Source organism: Lithobates pipiens, unplaced genomic scaffold, assembly GCF_037356315.1.
Source record: "Lithobates pipiens isolate NorthernLeopardFrog02 unplaced genomic scaffold, aLitPip1_a1.2 Scaffold_19, whole genome shotgun sequence".
Classification (NCBI taxonomy): Eukaryota; Metazoa; Chordata; class Amphibia; order Anura; family Ranidae; genus Lithobates; species Lithobates pipiens.
The window spans coordinates 496,829,080-496,849,900 of record NW_027507764.1 but is presented as its reverse complement, the minus strand read 5'-3'; the positions used below and the strand labels follow the sequence as shown (position 1 = coordinate 496,849,900).

At 43.9% G+C, this 20,821-nt stretch overlaps 2 protein-coding genes across 3 annotated transcripts in view; both read left to right on the top strand.

Annotated features, from left to right (window-relative positions):
* FSBP (fibrinogen silencer binding protein) overlaps positions 1-6,865 on the top strand; it is a 36,881-nt gene extending 30,016 nt beyond the window's left edge. The window contains exon 3 of the mRNA XM_077493042.1: positions 1,835-6,865. Coding sequence (XP_077349168.1) covers positions 1,835-2,354 — 520 coding nt within the window. The 3' untranslated portion in view covers positions 2,355-6,865. The remainder of the gene's footprint in view (positions 1-1,834) is intronic.
* The window catches only part of RAD54B (RAD54 homolog B), a 165,589-nt gene that overhangs the window by 52,085 nt on the left and 92,683 nt on the right, over positions 1-20,821 (top strand). The window lies entirely within an intron of this gene.

The window sequence follows — 20,821 nt, the reverse complement described above, 5'->3', positions numbered from 1 at the left end:
GGCTTGTTCCTGCTGCATCAGCCAAGATTTGAACCGTGTATGGGCCTGCCTTACTGACATTATCTGTGTCAGTTAGGGTCCGTGTGTTTCAGGTCTCATATCTGAGAATGAATGGAGCACATGTAGGCACATACAGACATACTGAAGCCGAGCATGATCCCCTCCCTTCGGAGACTGGGCTGCACAGCAGTATTCAAACATAACAACCCAAAACACACCTCCAAGACAACTGCTGCCTTGCTTTTTGCTGCGCTAGCTTTTATCAGCATTTCTCTGCCCCCTATTTAAAATCAATGGTTCCCCATGAGAGCCCATTGATTTGGTATGGATTTTAAGGGGTGTGGGGGTCTCCCAAAATCCATACCAGACTCCTATCCGAGCATGCAGCCCAACAGGTCAGGAAAGGGGGTGGGGATGAGCAAGCACCCCCCCCCTCCTGGACCATACCTCCACACCAAAGCACCTTGTCACCATGTTGATGGGGACAAGGGCCTCTTCCCGACAACCCTGGCCATTGGTTGTCAGGGTCTGCAGGCAAGAGGCTTATCGGAATCTGTAAGCCCCCTTTAAGAAGGGGGGGCCCCAGATCCCGGCCCCCCACCCTATGTGTATGAGTATGGGGTACATTGTACCCCTACCCATTCACCCAAAAAAGTGTCAAAAATAAAAACAGTTCACAGGTTTTTGAGAAACTAATTTATTAAAGCAGGTCCGGCGTCTCGTCTCATTACAATTTTTTCCCCCTCTGGCGATGTCTTCATCCTCCGGTTCTTCTCCTCTCACCACTGATGACTTCTGCCACTGATGTCTTCTCCCTCTGCTGGTTCTCCTCTCTACTGCTGTCTTCTCCTTATGGTGTCTTCTCCCTCTGTTCTTCCTCCAATGTTCTCTTGACGCTCTCTCCCTCTGTAATGCTGGGTCCGCCGTGTGCCAATAATTATATAGCCAAGGGATGCGGCCTGCTGTTACATCACTGCCCATCATGCCCCGGTCAGTGATGTCACGGGGTCGGGGCCTCCAGAAGACATCACCAGGTGACCCCGCCCCTTGGCTGTATAAGTATTGGCACATGGCAGACCCAGCATTACAGCGGGAGAGAACATCAGAGGGAGATGACAGCGGGTCCCCCATGCCCAAAAGCACCCAAAAGCCTGGTATGGCCCACGTGTTTTTTTTTTTTTCTCCATTTGGTCACGGGGTTCCTCTTCAAGATCCTTACCGCACAAGTCACACTGAAAGTCGGATCATCGTGATCCAACTTCTGCTGCGACTTCTATTAAAATCAATGGTCTCTCATAGGTTACCATTGGTTTTGACCTGTAAAAAAGAAACGCTTGATGCTGCTTTTAGCGGCGTCAGACGTTTTTACAGCTCCTTTTTACTGCTCCTGGAAGCGCAGGCTGTCGTCTTTTTTTTTTTTTTTTTTCTACTGCCCCTAAACGCTTATGCCTCCAAACACCTCTGACCGTTTATGTGTGCATGGACACATAGGCTAACATGGAGGGGCATTTAGAAGCAGTTAAAAAAAAAGACAGATGCCCCTAACAGCAGCTGTAAAAACGTCCTGTGTGCATGAGCCCTTCTAATGGCAGAGTGAGTATGAACAGCATGTAATACGGAATTTATCGATCTGTGTTTTTTTTTGTTTTGTTTTTTGATGTGGGTTTAGTGACACTTTAAAATCACAAAAGTCACAAGGATGTCTTTTCTTGCAACTTTGGCTGTGACTTTGAGACCTACCAATTTAATATTATGATGATGTAAAATATGTTTTCTAGAAAGTGTAAAGTTAATATATTACATATGCTAATTGTGTGTTGTCTTTGAATTTCAGTGAATCCATACATGGGGAGCCTGAAACGGTAATTCTTCCTCTGCCAACGCCATTACAAGATCAGCATGCCACGGTTACTGTGCATCTAGAGTCAGAGGAGGATGTAAAGCCTCCGCCATCCGTGCTCATACCTCCTCAGCCCGAAGCGTCTCTAGAAGATGGCGAGGATCAGGAATTCGAACAGTCCCTAGACGGATCATTATCCCCGTCTCTATCCTCGGTGGACATGAGATTATCCCTATCTCCGACTTTACCTCGGTCAGAAGAATGCTTCAATCCTCCAAGGCAGCATCTGAGAACAGACTGCGCCTGCAGCCCAGACATTTTACACTTACTAAAGAGAGAGCACCAGTTCATTTTAAGCAACCAAAAACAATATGGACTTTACATCAAGGAGAAGAGAGAAGCCTTGAAAAGGAGGCAACACCTGGAGGAGGAATTGCTAAAATCCAAAATTAAAGTGGAGAAATTAAAGGCAATAAAACTGAGAAGGGACTTGCCTGAATACAGCACATTGTGAAGTTTAGGTTGTTTTATATCTTTAGTTGTGAAGTTTACGCTGTTTTATATCTGTAGTTTGCAGACTTTCTTTCGCATCATCTTTAGAAGAGGCTTCCTTCTGGGATGACAGCCATGCGGACCAATTTGATGCAGCGTGCGGCATATGGTCTGAGCACTCACAGGCTGACTCCCTACCCCTTCAACCTCTGCAGTATAGCTGGCAGCACTCAAAATCTATTTTCCAAAGACAACCTCTGGATATGATGATGAGCACATGCACTCAACTTCTTTGGTTGGCGAGGCCTGTTCTCTAAGTGGATCCTGTCCTGTCCTGGCCACCATACTGCAGCTCATTTTCGGGGTCTTGGCAATATTCTTATAGCCTAGGCCATCTTTATGTAGAGCAGCCATTCTTTTTTTCAGATCCTCAGAGTTCTTTGTCATGAGGTGCCATGTTGAACTTCCAGTGACCAGTATGAGAGATTGAGAGAGATAACACCAAATTTAACACACCTGCTCCCCATTCACACCTGAGACCTTGTAACACTAACAAGTCACATGACATTGGGGAGGGAAAATGGCTAATTGGGCCCAATTTGGACATTTTCACTTAGGGATGTACTCAGTTTTGTTTATTTTGAGGGGACAGCAACTTTACACTGTTGTACAATCTGTACACTCACTACTTTACATTGTAGCAAAGTGTAATTTCTTCAGTGTTGTCCCATGAAATGATATAATAAAATATTTAAAAAAATGTGAGGGGTGTACTCACTTTTGTGGGATACTGTACATGGTGAGTGACCATCATGTAGGGGCTCCCTCACTGCCTCCATTTCTATGCACTTTGCCATCTTTTACAGCAGCCTTTCTCAACCTTTTTACCCCGGGGGAACCCCTGATAAAACCCAATCATTGGTGGTCAGTGGGAACAATGCCCTTTTACTTTGGTGGTCAGTGTAAGAATAGCACCCTTACAAAGAGCTATAAAGATCATTGGTGTCATACCACTGGCTCCTCCAAGTGGCATTGGCTCAGAACCATGTAGGCACCATCAAACGGGTGGTGAATCGGCCACAGCTCGAGGAACCCCTAGCCACCTCTGGAGGAACCCTAGGATTGAGAATGGCTGTTTTACAGTATAGGAAACTATATAGACAATTACTTGACCCTTCTCTTATTAAGCTCAGTGCTGCCATGCAGTAATAAATTAAATTTGCTTTGAAAATCCATGTACGTATTTTTAAACATGTTTCACATGTATTTTCAAAGCCTATGACTAGGAAAATGACAGCAGCAGAATTTGGGTAAAATGCATAGAAAATGAAAAAGCAATTGTGTTACATTGAGTCTGTGATGTGTTGTTGGACACAAGACCTGATTGAGCCTTTCTATAATATTGGCAGTAAAAAAGATTTGATCAGAAGCTCAAAAAATTCCTTTCTAGAACGAGTCAGCCTTCACTATTATCACCCGCTCAGTCCCACTATTGTATTAAACATTACAGGACCAAACTTACTTTAAAGCAGTATTAACCACTTGCCTACTGGTCACTTTTACCCCCTTCATGCCCAGGCCAGTTTTTAGCTTTCAGCGCTGTCACACTTTGAATGACAACTGCGTGGTCGTGCTACACTGTACCCATATGAAATTTTTTTTTTTTTTTCACACAAATAGAACTTCCTTTCCTTTTGGTGGTATTTAATCACCAGGTTTTCTTTTTTGTTAAATGAAAAAAGACTAACATTTAAAAAAAAAAAATGTTTTTCTTAGTGTGTGTAAAATTTTGCAAAACGGGTAATTTTTTCTGCACTGATGGGCGACTACATTGATTGGCAGCACTGATTGGCACTGTTAGGGCTGCACTGATGATCAGTGCCCTGATGATCAGTGCCCTGATGATCAGTGCCCTGATGATCAGTGCCCTGATGATCAGTGCCCTGATGATCAGTGTAGATGTCCCCTTTACCACTTGCCGCTTACCAGCTCTCCTCGTGCTGTGACAGAGCGTGTCTTTTTGTTTTCTTTTTTCCAGTCTGTGTCCCATTAGGGAGATTTCTCTTTACTTCCTGTCACAGAGACACAGCAAAAAGTAGAAGATCATTTAAAAGCAAGGGGATAAACCCTGTTAAACTACTCATACGTGGCAGACCTTTGTTTGAGTGTTTGTGTGACATTCTGGAAAATCATTTGTTAGATTATTTTTATTGATGACATTGAGTCACCTAGTTTCATATCAAAGCTGTTAAAATTTTCATCCAGACCTGCTACAAGAATAGATTCTCAGATGTAATAAACGGGTTTCTTTTGTTGCTTTTGAAGTCAGAGAAGGAATAATGCAAATCAAATTTTAACTAAATTAAAAAGTATATTGCATAGATACTTACTGGCCACTTTATTAGGTACAACTGTTCAATTGCTTGTTAACACAAATTGCTAATCAGCCAATCACATGACAGCAACTTGGTGCATTTAGGCATCTCGGCGTGGTGAAGACGACTTGCTGAAGTTCAAACTGAGCATCAGAATAGGGAAGAAAGGGGGTTTAAGGGACTTTGAACCTGGCATGGTTGTTGGTGCCAGATGGGCTGGTCTGAGTATTTCAAAAACTGCTGATCTACTGGGATTTTTATGCACAACCATCTCTCGGTTTACAGAGAATGGTCCAAAAAAAAGAAAATATACAGTGAGTGGCAGTTATGTGGAAGAAAATGTCTTGTTGATGTCAGAGGAGAATAGGCAGACTGATTCACAACACATTAAACCTTGAATCAGATGGGCTACAGCAGCAGGAGATCAAACAGAGTGTCGCTCCTGTCAGCTAAGAATAGGAAACTGAGGCTACAATTCGCATACTCTCACCAAAATTGGACAATCGAAGATTGGAAAATCATTGTCTGATCTGATGAGTCTCAATTTCAGCTGCGACATTCAGATGGTAGGGTCAGAATTCGGCATAAATAACATAAAAGTATGGATCCATCCTGCCTTGTATCACCGGTTCAGGCTGATGGTGTGGCGGATATTTTCTTGCCACGCTTTGGGCCCTTTAGTACTACTTGAGCATCGTTTAAATGCCACGGCCTACCTGAGTATTGTTGCTGAACATGTCCTTCCCTTTATGACTACAGTGTGCCCATCTTCTGATGGCTCCTTCCAGCAGGATAATGCACAATGTCACAGAGCTCAGATCATCTCACCACTGGTTTCTTGAACATGACAATGAGGTCACTGTACTCCAATGGCCTCCACAGTCACCAGATCTCAATCCAGTAGAGCACCTTTGGGATGTTGTGGAACAGGAGATTCACATCATGGATGTGCAGCCAACAAATCTCCAGCAACTGTCCAGAATTTTGCTCATTCAGGTATAAAATGAGAAACATTTTCCATCCTTAGTCTTTGATTTTTATCATCACTATGATAGGCCTCATGCACACTGGACGTTAAAATGATGATATAAAAACGTCAGCTTTGCAGTGAGTTTTTCAACTTTTTAAATAGTTTTTGCAATAGCGTTTATTAGCGGTTTTCCGCATTAGCCTTTTTTTTGCGTTTTTTTTTTTTTTTTTTCTTTTTTGCAAAGGCTCAAAAACGTTAAACGCCGGTGAGTGACATTTTTGAGCGTTTATCGACGTTTATCAGCTGAAAAACGTCTTTCAGAACCCACTAGTTTTGGGTTTCTTTTTTTTTTTACTGCTCAAAATTGTTACTGCCCAAAACTGCTGATAACAGCCTATGTGTGCCTGGACACAGGATAACATGACGGAGAGTTTAATGACTGTAGAAAAAAACGTCTACAGCCAAAAACAGCAGCTGTAAAAACGTCCAGTGTGCAGGAGGCCTGGAAATGAATGTCAATCTGTCCTCATTAAAAATGTTTGGCTTTTGAAACATTCAATTCAGTTTTCAAATGATTCATTAAAGATTTCCTCTCATCTCCTGTGTGTTTTTGGATTTTCAATGACTTTGTGCACCACCAATGGTCACAGTCATGATGTTAAGGGAGAATCTCCCCAATGAGGACACAAACGCCAGTAGAAAGCAGACTGACCCAGATCAGAGGTATGGCTTTATGTATAATTTAAAGTACACTGGTCATGTGATAAATACATGGGCTGCCACTGCTGGCCTCTTTCTGAGAAGGGTAGTAGCCTGGTTGTCTCTAGCATAATTACTACTAAATGACAGGCCTAGAATAGACATGGAGCAAATGACAGTTGGACAAAAATGGAAGCTGCTGGTCTCAATAGTTGTTCTGGGCAGGTGACTCGGATAGCATTGAACCCAGGCAGCTTGCGTTGTCAAAAGCATTGCTTAGAAATTATTTATCTCATGATGGTTCTCCAAGTCTGAATCAAAGATAAAAATTTCAGTCCATCACTTTTATGGATTACACTTTGTAACTCCAATTGTGTTGAAAAAAAAACCTGTTCAAGTGATCTGTATATAGTACAAGGATTTTAGCCCACTTTGTTTCAGATCCCTACCTCCTTTTCACTAGTCATATAAAAAAAAAAAAAAAAAAAATATATATATATATATATATATATATATATATATATATAATATATATACCCAGCATCAGAGTTTTTTGGGCACTGCTAATACTTGACTTCCCAACAGTCAAGTTCGTTTTTCTAAAAGCGACCCAATTACTTATTTTTTTTATTTTTCATTGTTCTCCAATGCCAGAATAGCTGTATGTATCTGTATCATTGTTCTCTCTCCTCACCCTGATCAGGCTGTTTCTAGACATACGTAACTGGAAAGTGCTGGAGTTCTGGCAGAACTGCTTGTCCTACGTAATTATTTAAAAAGTTATTTGTTAAGTAATGATGATATTGTAAATAAGAATTTATAAATAAATGATCAAGTCTTGATTTTGCGACCTGTGGTTCAATATTAAGCTATTTAAGATTTCTTATCTGAGAGCCTTTACTATTTAAAGAGAACAAGTCAAAAAATCAGACCATGTACTGTTGCAGTAATTACATCCTGTAAACACTAGAAAAGAATGTCCTGTCCTTGGCTCTGTCCTCATCCATTTTTCTCTAGTATCAAGACATAATGTAAAAAACTAATTTTACAATTATTCAATATTTTTATTTTATTTTTGACTGGTCCCTTTAATGGGACTGCAGGGAATATGTACTGTAATTTGTAATATTCTATATGTAATTTGTTTACATTTTTTTTGTTTTTAATACATCTCGGTTTTTGATTTATCACTGTATAAAGTATTTTGTTTCAAAAGAATAAAAATAAACCTTTAAATGTTGCACTGTGGAAAATGGCTATGTCTTTGTTTAAAAGAAAAAAAAAAGAAAAAACTGTTCGGAACTTGGTCGATTATTTCTTGTGTTTTCTGTGGTTTAAAAGCAAGGAAGGCTGCTAACATGCAAAATCTCATCTCCCAGGCCAGGCACCTGGAAGAGTAAGTTGTCTATGCTTGCCATTCTTTAATGCCTAAACCCTACAATCTGCAGATTAACATTCCTTACTTTGGTTCCCTGTTCTGCAACTTATTTCATGCTTATTGATCATATGAGACTGGGTTCAATCTGCCATGCGAAGCGGCTCACAGCAGAGGTCCGGTGCGTCCCTGTTCTCTGTTTTTAGGTCTGATTTTGGGGTGTGAATTTTTGGCTGAATTTGGACCTGAAACAGACCGGAAAACAGATGCATAGGACTCCTGTGCAATTCGCTCTGCAGCCGTCCTGGAGCTGTGTGAGCCGGCTCCTTTGAGCGACGGTCACAATCTTCTGACATGCAAATTGGATGCGGTGAAACTCGCATCCAGTTGGCAATAGTGTGAACCAAGACTAAATACTGACAGCCAGTCAGTGATCACTTGGGTTTGTTTACAAATTATACCACCGTATTCATTGTTCATGGCTCTGTGCTTCTCTCTGCAAGAAAAAATCTGACTGCAGTGGCTTAGAAACGATAAAAAGTTTAAAATGAATAAAGCTAGTAGAGGTGCACCGAATGGAAATTTTGGTACCGAAAATGCAGGATGCACTTAGCCAAAAATCTAAAATTGCGTTTTTTAATATGTAGTGGATATAAAAAGTCTATACACCCCTGTTAAAATGTAATGTTTCTGTGATGTAAACCAATAAGACAGAGAAATCATTTCAGAACTTTTTTTTCCACCTTTTTAATGTGACCTATAAACGGTACAACTCAGTTGAACAACAAACTGAAATCTTTTAGGTGGAGGGAAGAAAAATAAACTAAAATAATATGGTTGCAGAAGTGTGCACACTCTTTAAACGAATACTTTGTTGAAGCACCTTTTGATTTTATTACAGTACTCAGTCTTTTTGGGTATTACATCTTGACTCTGCAATTGGGTATTACATCTTGACTCTGCAATATTTGCCCACTCTTCGTTGCAAAAACACTCCAAATCTGTCAGATTGGGAGATCATCTCCTGTACACAGCCCTCTTCAGATCCCCCCCACAGATTTTCAATCGGATTCAGGTCTGGGCACTGGCTGGGCCATTCCAAAACTTTAATCTTCTTCTGGTGAAGCCATTCCTTTGTTGATTTGGATGTATGCTTTGGGTTGTTATGCTGAAAGATGCAGTTCCTCTTCTTGTTCAGCTTTCTAGCAGAAGCCTGAAGGTTTTGTGCCAATATTGACTGGTATTTGGAACTGTTCATAATTCCCTCTACCTAATTCCTGTATTTCCCTCTAAAAACAGCCCAAAAGCATGATTCTGCCACCACCATGCTTCACTGTGGGTATGGTATTCTTTTGGTGATGTGCAGTATTAATTTTGCACCAAACATATCTTTTGGAATTTTGGCCAAAAAGTTCAACCTTGGTTTCATCAGACCAGAACGCATTTTCCCACATGCTTTTGGGAGACTTCAGATGTGTTTTTGTAAAATTTAGCTGGGCTTGGATGTTTTTCTTTGTAAGAAAATGCTTCCATCTTGCCACTCTACCCCATAGCCCAGATATAAGAATACGAGAGATTATTGTCACATGTACCACACAGCCATTATTTGCTAGATATTCCTACAGCTCTTTTAATGTTGCTGTTGGCCTCTTGGCAGCCTCCCTGACCAGTATTCTTCTTGTCTTTTCAGCAATTTTTGAGGGATGTCCAGTTCGTGGTAATATCACTGTTGTGCCATATTTTTTCCACTTGATGACTGTCTTCACTGTGTTCCATGGTATATCTAACGCCTTGTAAATAATTTTTTACCCTTCTGACTGATACCTTTTAACAATGAGCTCCCTCTGATGCTTTGGAAGCTCTCTGCGGATCATGGCTTTTGCTGTAGGATGTGACCTAAGAAAACGTCAGGAAATACCTACTAGATAACAACAAGGCCTGGGGAATGCCCAGAAAAAACCTAAGCCTACTTACCTCCAGCTCGCAGACAACCAAATTAACCTAACAGTACGTTAAAAACGAGTTTAGTCCGCACGCATTTGCAAACGGATGCATAAGCTACAGAGCCTCGTCAAGGCACCCTGGTATCTGGTGTCCTAACACTAAAATATGAGTGTCCCCACAGTGGAGGCACATGCATTCTAATGGATAGATAAGGGCAGGTGGACTGATGGGGAGCCCACCCCTTTTTAAAAGGTACATGCAGCACACCAAACACCCAGCATGTAGCGCAATGGCTGCAAAGTTGTTGGTGCATTGCTGGACCAATACAAATACGATATGAAAAAACTCGCCACCGCCCTCATCTATAGCTGGCTATAGCAGTAAGCGGCATTGGAAGGCTGAATCAGATAACAAGGCCTGGGGAATTTCCAGGAAAAACCTAAGCCTACTTACCACCAGCTTGCGAGGCTTGGGTTTTTCCTGGGCATTCCCCAGACCTTGTTGTTATCTAAATCGGGCTTCCAATGCCGCTTACTGCTATAGCGGTGGCAAGTTTTTTCATATCGTATTTGTATTGGTCCAGCAATGCACCAACAACTTTGCAGCCATTGTGCTACATGCTGGGTGTTTGGTGTGCTGCATATACCTTTTAAGAAGGGGTGGGCTCCCCTTCAGTTCACCTGCCCTCATCTATCCATTAGAATGCATGTGCCTCCACTGTGGGGACACTCGTATTTTAGTGTTAGGACCACAGATACCAGGGTGCCTTGACAAGGCTCTGTGGCTTATGCATGCGTTTGCAAATGCGTGCTGACTAAACCCCTGTTTTTAACTTACTGTTAGGTTAATTTGGTTGTCTGCAAGCTGGTGGTAAGTAGGCTTGGGTTTTTCCTGGGCATTCCCCAAGCCTTGTTATCTGATTCAGCCTTCCAATGCTGCTTACTGCTATAGCCAGCTATAGATGAGGGCGGTGGCGAGTTTTTTCATATCGGAAATACCTACTAGAACAGCTGAACTATATTTGGGGTTAATCAAAGGCACCTTAAATGATGGCAGGTGTGTACTGACTTCTATTTAACATGAGTTTGAATATGATTTCTTAATTCTGAACACAACTATATCCCCAGTTATAAGAGGGTGTGCACACTTATGCAACCACATTTTATTTTATTATTTTTACTTCCCCCTCCTAAAAGATTTCAGATTGTTTTTCAATTGAGTTATACAGTTTGTAGGTCACGTTAAAGGTGAAAAACGTTCTGAAATTATTTTTTCTTTTGTCTCATTCTTCCCTAAACGTCTTTTAGGACAGCACCTGAGAGAGTGGCTTCACCCACTAGGAAACAGGAAACACCAACTCTTAAAACTTTTTTAAGAGGAGGCTTCCCTCCACAGCTTGCCAGTTTTTGTGTTTCCTCCGGCAAGGGAACACCAAGTGGGAGTCGGGGTCTCCTTAGGTGCTGTCCTGAGGCCAGACTGCCTACCCCACCATACCTTTTTACCTCTAGAGAGTCCATCCCTCCCACGTGCACCAAGGGTAGCTAGTAAGTGGGCTCCTTCTTCCTCTTCAGCTCAGAGAGAGCCTGAATGTTTCTGGAGCCGCTCCTAGGTCGCTTCAGCCATTCACAGGGCTCCCCCCGCATGCCAGGGTTACAGGCCACCGCTATTTTTTTTGTGGCAGAGTAGAGACTCAGCCGGCTGGAAATGAGGTATGTGGCAGGGGCCGGCACCTGGGGGAATAGGCGCAGCGTCATTTCCACCAGAAATTGCAGAGGGGGAGGAGCGGTCCTGGTGCCTGTACTCCATTTGCGGCCCGGCACAGCAGCGCTGATGGACTCTGGAACCGGTGTTCTAGGGCACTAACAAGCAGCACCATAATGGACTCTGTGGCAGCAGCAAGTGGGAGAGGCACCAGCAAGTCCCAGGTATGGGGGGGTCTACCCTGCATACTGTGGTGCTTCTCTCTTTCCATTTTTTCCCCCTGGTGGCTGGGGCCTGTCTGGGCACAGGTGGTTGGCTGTTGTACTACCTGTGCACCTGTGGTGAGCCCGTTAGGAGGTAGATTTGACTCACTGGGATGCTCTGGTGTTCTTTTTTTGTAATTTTTTTAGCAGGCTAAAGAGCTCTGATCCAACGATCAAAAAGAGGTGTCCCTCGAGTAAAATGAAGTTTCCAGAGGGTTTTGTGTTAAATTTGCATTGACTTCTTAGTTAAGGGAGAAGCTTCTTCTGCATGCAGCAATTTAATCGCATCAGTTAAAGAGCTAGATGCTACTACCAGGGGGCGTGGCCTGGAGCGGCAAGTGATAGGACGATAGGGACCTGAGCTCCGCCGGCCGAATGTCCTGCATTATAAATCCTATGACTACATACGCTACCGAAGGTCCGCTGACTATCACCTCCGCAAGGGGAACATGCCTGGAGCATTTCACCACCAAAAAAAGCCACGGATGCTGTGGCTAAACTTGTTAAATATCGCCTCCAAGAACAGGACCCACAAGACCAAGATGGTGGCGATCCACTGGAGGAGGACACATCCATGCGAGCAGACACTGCAAAAGTGCTGGAAGCAATCACAACATGTCATTTACAACATGCCAGACAAATCTCACAACCAAGATTGAAGAGATGAAAGTCGATATATCCTTGGCAGGACTTTCAAAAGTTGAGGTAGAGTGTCACAGAGGCAGAAGCCCGTCTCAGCAGCGTGGAGGATTCTCTCCCCCCCCCTTCAGAACTCCACAGATGCCATGCAGTTGCAAGTGAACCAGCTTCTGCAGAAGCAGGATGACATTGAGAACAGACTCTGCATATGTAATCTTGGGTTCATTGGTCTGCCAGAGAGGGTGGAGGGGAAAGACCCCCTACATTTTTGGAAAAGCTGTTATGTGATACTTATGGGAAGGAGGCTTTCTCCCCTAGGTTTGTCGTCGAATGAGCACATCACATGTCGGGTAGACCACCACCAATTGGAGCAACCCCCGCACCTTCATTGCGAAGTTCCTCAACTTCAGAAATAGAGATGCCATCTTACTCCTCAAGAGAGAGAAGGGAAACATTCCCTTTGGAAACAAAATGGTTGCTGTATTCCCTGATTTCTCCACAGAGGTACAACGCAGACGCAAGTCGTCCACTGAGTTTAAAAGGCGCTTCCGCATCAAGAATGTCAAATATGCTATGCTGTTCCCTTCTCGTCTGCGTGTGGAGGGGGAGGATAGAACACACTTCTTTGAGGATTCTGAGGCCGCCTTAGCGTGGATTGAACAGAGGGAGACACACAGATAAGTAACTGAGTCCCATTTCCCTTTATTTGATCCTGCAATCCTATACCCAACCACCTCCTTACATGTTGGAGTATCCACAGTTTAACCCCTTTTTTTTTAATTGCTCAAAGTGTCCACTAACTGCACAAACGTGACCTAGGCTTACATGACACCTTGTCCGCATGGGCTCTGTTCAGCCCTGGATACAAATTCCCATTAAGAAGCCTAATGGTTGTTAATGACGAACATTACAGACACCAGCCCTACACATCCATTCCCAGATGTTTGTACCCTGGGACACCCTACGGTTTACATGTCCACCTTTTGGCTCAACTCATCTCCCTTCTCTTTTCATCATCACTCCAAAAAACAGTTTGCATTTGATAGCCTGATCCGGTGGAGAAAGACATTACCCTAGTGAATTCACTAAGTAAAGTGAGCAACGTCCTTTAATGTGTAACATTATGCAGTGACGTTTCGCCCCATTCTACAAAACCTATAACCTGAATAGGAACAATCTGATCAGTGCTGGGATACACTGACAATGTGTGACTGGAAGCAGTCCTCTTACCCATGTGTTAACGAAGCACTTACAGAATTTGATAACTTTTTAACTTTTCCTTCACAGGTTGGACTTTTTTGATGGCACGTTGGTAGTTAAGGGTTCATGCCCGCACCAGTTTGGGTCGGGGCGGGGGGGGGGGGTTGTATGTTTTTCAGTATTAAAAGACAAGTTGATGTACTAGGTTATGGACTTTTGTATATGCCACAATGACAAACTGGCTATGCTGATGCGAAATATCCCTTACTACTTTGTGTACAGACAGATCTTGGGGGGACTCTGAGGTCTGGAGCTCCACAATTTATTTTCCACTCTGTGGTATGGGCACTTTGAAATTCCTTAAATGGAATGTTCGCGGCATGAGGGACCCTGTTATAAGGTCAGCCATATTCTCAGTACTTAAAGAGGAGCTGCACCTAAAAAAAAAAATATTAAAAGCCAGCAGCTACTAATATTGCAGCTGCTGACTTTTAATAATATCACACTTACCTGTCCCAGGTTCCAGCGATGTCGGCGGCAGATGACGAGCGAGCGCTCGTCTCGCTGCAGCCACCGCCGCCATCCTCTGTCAGGGAATCGGGAAGTGAAGCATGAGGGCTTCACTGCCCGGTTCCCTACTGCGCATGCGCGAGTCGCGCTGCGCTGGTTCCCCGCTGTGTCTCTGGGAACTGTGTGCTTCCCAGAACACAACGGGGGGGGGGGGGCGGAGCCATGCAGGGGTGGGCGGAGCCATGCGGCGGTCTGGCCAGAAGTGGGTGCAGTTACCTGGATTATCCAGGTAACTGCACCCCCCTCCCCCCCGAAAGGTTCCGATTGTGGCACCGGAGGGGGGGAGGGATAATACTAGCGGAACTTCCCCTTTAGGGTGAAGAACCGCTTTAAGAAACAACATGCAGATATTGCTGTACTAGTAGAAACGCATGCTGAAGGCCCAGTGCTGAGGCCATTTAAACGCCCATGGATAGACTGGGCCTACCACTCAGTCTACACCGCTCACTCTAGAGCAGTGGTCATCAACCCTGTCCTCAGGGCCCACTAACTGGTCAGGTTTGCAAGATAACTGAAATACATCACAGGTGATATAATTTGCTGCTCGGTGATTGCAGTATTCTAGTCTGCATCTCCCCAAGGTAAAACGCAAAACCTGGCCTGTTGGTGGGCCCTGAGGACAGAGTTAATGACCACTGCTCTAGAGGGATGTCAGTCCTTATCTCAAAGACCACACATTTTGAGCTTCAGGACTCAGAGATTGACCTGGAGGGTAGATTTGTGTTCTTGAAGGTTACATTACATGGGAAAATATTACTGCTACTGGCTTTCTATGTACCACCACCGTTCAGTTTGGCTATCCTGACAGCTGGGTTTGGCTTCATGGCACTACACCCTCTATTCCAGTAGTGTGGCTGGGAGATTTCAATAATGTTCTTGATCCTAACATGGATAGACTATGCAGGTCCACGGCCACCTCACCACCAGCCCACCTGACTAGGATGCTGATGGACTTTAACCTAATAGACACTTGGAGGTCTAAGAATCCCATGACGAGGGCATACTCTTGCTTCTCCCCATCTCACCATTCCATGTCCCGCTTTGACCTCATCCTCTTATTCCAATCCCTGCTACCAAGACTGACTGGAGTGGGGTTCTCCTCTAGATCTCTCTCTGACCCTTGTCCCTATTGGGCCACACTGTCCCTACCTCATGATAAACCACCAGCCACATGGAGGCTAAACCCCTTCTGGCTAACGTGGTTCCCAGAAGATGATGACATTGCTGCAGACTGGGACCAATACCTAGCTATAAATGAGGGCGCACTTCAGCACAGGCCATCGACAAGGTGACAGAGGACTTGATTACAGCTGAGAGGGAGTATTTGGGGGACCCCACCATTGAAAAGGCTAATGCCATTAAATTAAGATCCAGGGTGGTCGATCTAATGCATTATGAATAGTTTAAACTTAAGCTATTCTTTCACAGACAAAAATTGTTCGAGCATGGGGAAAGGATAGGGAAACTTCTAGCCTATCTGGTGTATTGTGAGGAGAGACCACCCGTAGTTATCTCACTTCACTCTCCTAAAGGTACACTAGTGATGGAACGTAGCTGCGTGTTTACAGTTTAGAGACTTTTTTTGCAACACGGGCCACAGTGATACATCTGCGATGGACTTGTTCCTCTCCGAGCTGCCTCTCCCCCCAGTTAACGGAGAAGCAGGTCGAGGAGCTGGAGTCACCACTGACAGCAGTTGCGATTTCTGGAGCTATAGCGGAGTTGCCTAGGTCTAAAACCCCGGGCTCAGATGGCTTACCAGTGTAATTTTATTCCACTTATTCAAAATGGTGCCTCTGGACCTGCCTGAGCAAATTTGGACTGGGCCCAAGGTTTATAAAGTGAGTACAGCTGCTATATCAAACCCCAATGGCAAGGGTAGTCGCTAATGGATGGCCCTCCGGGCACTTTCCCCTTTCCAGGGGAACAAGACAAGGGTGTACCCTGTCGCCATTGCTATATGCACTGGTGGCAGAACTGCTGGCGATAGCTATATGTACACACCCAGAAGTAGTGGGACTCAGTAAAGGGGAAGTAACAGATACCATTAGCACTTATGCAGACGATAATCTGCTATACCTGGATGATTCAGTTGATTCCCTCCTGACGGTATTAACCCTGATAGAGTGCTTCAGAACCTTCTCTGGACCTCATATTAATTGGCACAAGTCCCAGATACTCCCCCTTGACAGCTTTCCACCGGCTAAAGATGGAGCTGAACTTCCCTTACAAAGAGTAGACAGCATCATATACCTTGGGATACGGACCAACAGAGATCCAGCGGACTATATATCACTTAATATAGCTCCTCTCTATGAAATGCTTAAGCAAAAAACTAAATTTGGGCACGTCTCCCTTTGGGGGGGATGGGCCGAATCTTGTAAAGATAGTCCTCTTACCTAAAATCTTATATATGCTTTGGTATACACCAGTCTACCTAATACTGAAGCACTAGATGCTACTATCCAATCTTTTTTCTCTCCTCTTACAACACCATCCCTGAGTCAGCCAACTACTACTCAGGGTCCTCTCAGAGCTCAAAATGAATCCCAGCGGTGGAGGCTGAAGCTAGTCCTCCTATCCAAGGGGGGAGCATTCCCCTTCTCACTCACAGAGGAGGAGAAAGGGGCAGAATATGCACCTGCAAGATTCAAACTGTCCTTAGAACAAGTAGACAGTCTGCTGAAAGCAGTCTATGCAACATTGGGTTTAGGTGTAGAAAATAAAGAATTATCACTGCATGACCGAATGCACGCAGGGCTTAGTGAAACAAAAAGTCACACTTTCCCTGTGCATTCAGTAGTCTCTGAAGCAATCAAAAAGGAATGGGCGAATCCAGAGAAAAAATACTTTTTCCCAAGAGAGCATAAAAGATGCTTCCTGTTCAGTGAAGACCCAGAGGCGCTGTGGAACAAAGTTCCTAAATTGGACACGGCATTTTCCCAAGTTTCCAGATCAACCGACTTGGCATTCGAAGACATAGGAATATTAAAAGATCCCATGGATCAACAGCTTAAAAAGGCTTGGCAATCCTTCATAGGCAACCTCAAACCGGCTATGGGTACTACCTGTGTTTATAGAAACATGGAGTTCTGGCTAAATCAGCTAAAAGCCCACATTATAGCAGATTCACCCAAGCAGGAGATTCTGGATTCTTTTTTAACCCTAGCCTCAACTGTGGCTTAAATTTCTGATGCATCTGTAGAATCAATAAGGATGTCAGCTAGATCCACAGCCTTAACCAATTCAGTCAGGAGACCCCTATGGCTGAAGACCTGGCCAGGAGCATCTAAAAGTAAATTGTGTTGACTCCCATTTATGGGAGATCTTTTATTCGGTCCTGATCTAGATTCAGTTTTAGATAGGACAGCTGATAAAAATAAATCTTTTCTGTTAAAAAGAAAAAGCAGGCAGTTAAGCGGCTTTTTCGATCTAAAAAAAAACCTCAGGAACAGGGCAGTAAGCCCGAAGAGAAGAGAAGGAATTGGTCAGTGTCACGGACTTTGGGCTGCAAGAGAACCATGGCCTGGAAATCTCTGTGTTATAATGTGTTCTTAAGTTATCCAGAGCTGGTCACTAATAGTTTGTGGGTTCTTATACAAGTTAGTCCTATGGGAGGAGCCGGACTGTCTAAGGAGGTCATTGTTATGATAATAGGACTAGCTCTACTGTGTAAGGTGACCTTTGTGTGAGAGAATAGGAGTAGCCCTTATCTGATGGTTTGCTGTATAAATTCAGTGTGTTTCTAAAAATAAAGCAGTTCATTTTGTAGTGTACTCCGAGACTGGTGTTGTGTGGTTGTTGGGGGTTTCTATAGGCAGATACATTGGTCTCGTGTTCCAGGACTTGGAAAGCAGCTTCTTGGCGGAAATACCCAACAGGGTGTCCAGACTTCGTCACATTTGGTTGGCAGCGGTAGGATGCTTTCTTGTGCCTGGAACATCCAAACCACCAACGGAACCTTGTCTGATGGATCTTTGCTACTCCAGCCTTAAGTGAAGCACACTCAAGGATCTGCTGGAATCAAGGGGACAGAACGCCAGCAACAAGTCAAAGGCAACTCCAATTGCCAAGTTGATGGAGAGTGACCAGGCCAGCGACCTATGCAGAAGTCCAGTTATGGAGGGGCCCAAGATGGCCGAGCTCCAGTGAGAGATCCAGTGGCGGCTGACGCTATACAGTATCACTCCCCCCAAGAGGTGATCACCCAGATAATTGCAGACATGACATGTTTGAAAATGCTGGTGGTTCAGAAGGAGATCGGGAGTGCTGCAACTGCAGAATGGAGTAGCCACAAGAAACTACCCTACGCAGCTTTCCGATCCTTCCGGGATGGGGTGGAGGAAATCGACCGGTACCTTCATGTCTTTGAGACCCAGGAAATTGATGAAGCTGACTGGGTCACCATCCTCATCAGCAAGCTGTCTGATTGAGCACTGGATGCTTTTGAAGCCATACCTGGGGAAGACAATAAAGACTACCAGCTAGCAAGGAGTGACTGCTGGCAAGATACGCAATCACCCCCAAAGCTCATAGGTCCAAATTTCGCAGCCTACAACAGAAAGAGGGCCAGCCCTATATGGAATGGGTACATCCAATGTTCTGATCGGTAGATGCATGGTTCTCCTGCAGCCCAAAGTCTGTGATAGTCAGCACAAAGGGGCAAAGGCAGAGGGAATGTCCTTTTCCATCCTCCTGCACCAACCAATAAATCACAATGACTTGTCCTTGCCAGTGGGAGGAAGTCTTCAGAAATCCCTTCCTCACTGGGCAAGCATGACAGAAAACCCATTTATTCTAGACATGCTGGCCCAGGGATACAAAATAGAGCTTTCGGACCTTCCTCCAGTCGGCCCTTTAAATAGGCCTGCTAAGCCTATTTAAAGGGCCGACGTATAGCTACGGCGATTTGCCCAGGAGAGCCAACCTGCCGCAGTATAATGACGGCAGATCGGCTAGTGGTTAAGTTGCACATATATGAATGGGTATCATTATAAAACATTGGGAATGACTTGTCGTGCAACTTTGATGTCCAAAGTTGCATGACAAGTTGCACAAATGTGAATGGAGCCTTAGGCCCCTTTCATACTGCTGTGACTTGAAAGTCGTGGGATTTTGCGGACATGATTTTGCAGCGATTTCAGGAAATGCCTGTGTAAACTTGAGGTCTATGGACCTCAACTTGCATCAAAGTCAGACCAAAGTAGTACAGGGACTACTTTGAAGTCAGTGCGACTGGGCGGAAGGATGAGTGCTTAAAGCACAAGTTCCATTTTTGGGTGAAACTCTGCTTTAAAGTGAATAACTCAACACCAAGTTCACTATATGGACCACTTATGTATTTGTACATGTTGATCATATCCCCCATTAATCTCCTTCTCGAGAGAATTCATTAATTTCCTCTAATCTTTCCTCATAGCTGAGCTCCTCCATGCATCTTATTAGTTTAGTTTCCCTTCTCTGAACTTTCTCCAGTTCTCCGATATCCTTTTAGAGAACTGGTGCGCAAAACTGAACTACATATTCCAGGTCTTACTAATGATTTGTACAGGGGCAAAATGATCTCTCTCTCTCTCTCTATGGAGTCCATACCTCTCTTAATAAGTAGGGACTTTGCTCGCTTTGGAAACCACAGCTTGGTATTGCATCTTATTATTGAGCTTATGATCTACCAAAACCCCCAGAGTGTTCGCCACTATGGATTCCCCCAGTTGTACTCCCCCTAATATGTATGATGCATGCATATTCTTAGCCCCCAAGTGCATAACTTTACATTTATCAACATTAAACCTCATTTGCCACTTAGTTGCCCAATTAGACAGTGCATTGAGTTTGGCTTGTAATTTGGAGACATCCTGTAAGAACGTTATTCCACTGTATAGCTTGGTATCATTTGCAAAGACAGAAATGTTACTTTTAATCTCAGACCCTATGGGGGTTATTTACTAAAGGAAAATCCACTTTGCACTGCAAGTGCACTTGAAAGTAAAGTCGCTGTAGATCCGAGGGGGACATGCGAGGGGGGAAAAAAAAAACCCAGCATTTTATCTTGCACTTGATTGGATGATAAAATCAGCAGAGCTTCCACTCATTTCAGATCTACCCCTTAGATTTAGAGCGACTGCACTTTCAGTGCACTTTTAAGTGCACTTGCAGTGCAAAGTGGACTTGCCTTTCGTAAATAAACCCCTGTATCATTTATAAAGTTATTAAAAAGTAAGGGTTCCAACACTGAACCTTGGGGTACACCGCTGATAACCTTAGTCCATTCAGAGTAAGAGTCATTAACCACTAATCTCTGAATTATGTCTTTTATCCAGTTTTCTCTCCATTTACAAAAAGATCTTTCCAAGCCTGTAGACTTTACCTTACACATGAGCCATGTGTGGGGAATTGTGTCAAACCCTTTTGCAAAATACAGGTATACCACGTTCACAGCCACCCTTCTGTCCAAGGTTTTACTTACCTCCTCATAAAAATAAATCAGGTTTGTTTGACAACTTCTGTCTGTTGCTTAAAATACTTTTTCCAGCAAGAACTTGTCTATGTGGTCTTTTATTAAACTCTCCAGTATCTTCCCGACTATAGAAGTTAAACTAACAGGTCTATAGTTACTTGGTAAAGACTTTGATCCCTTTTAAACTATAGGCACCACATTGGCTTTGCGCCAATCCAATGGTACCATTCTATTCATTAACGAGTCCCTAGATACTATTTTATGTCACACTGTTTGGGAAAAATACACTTCAATGA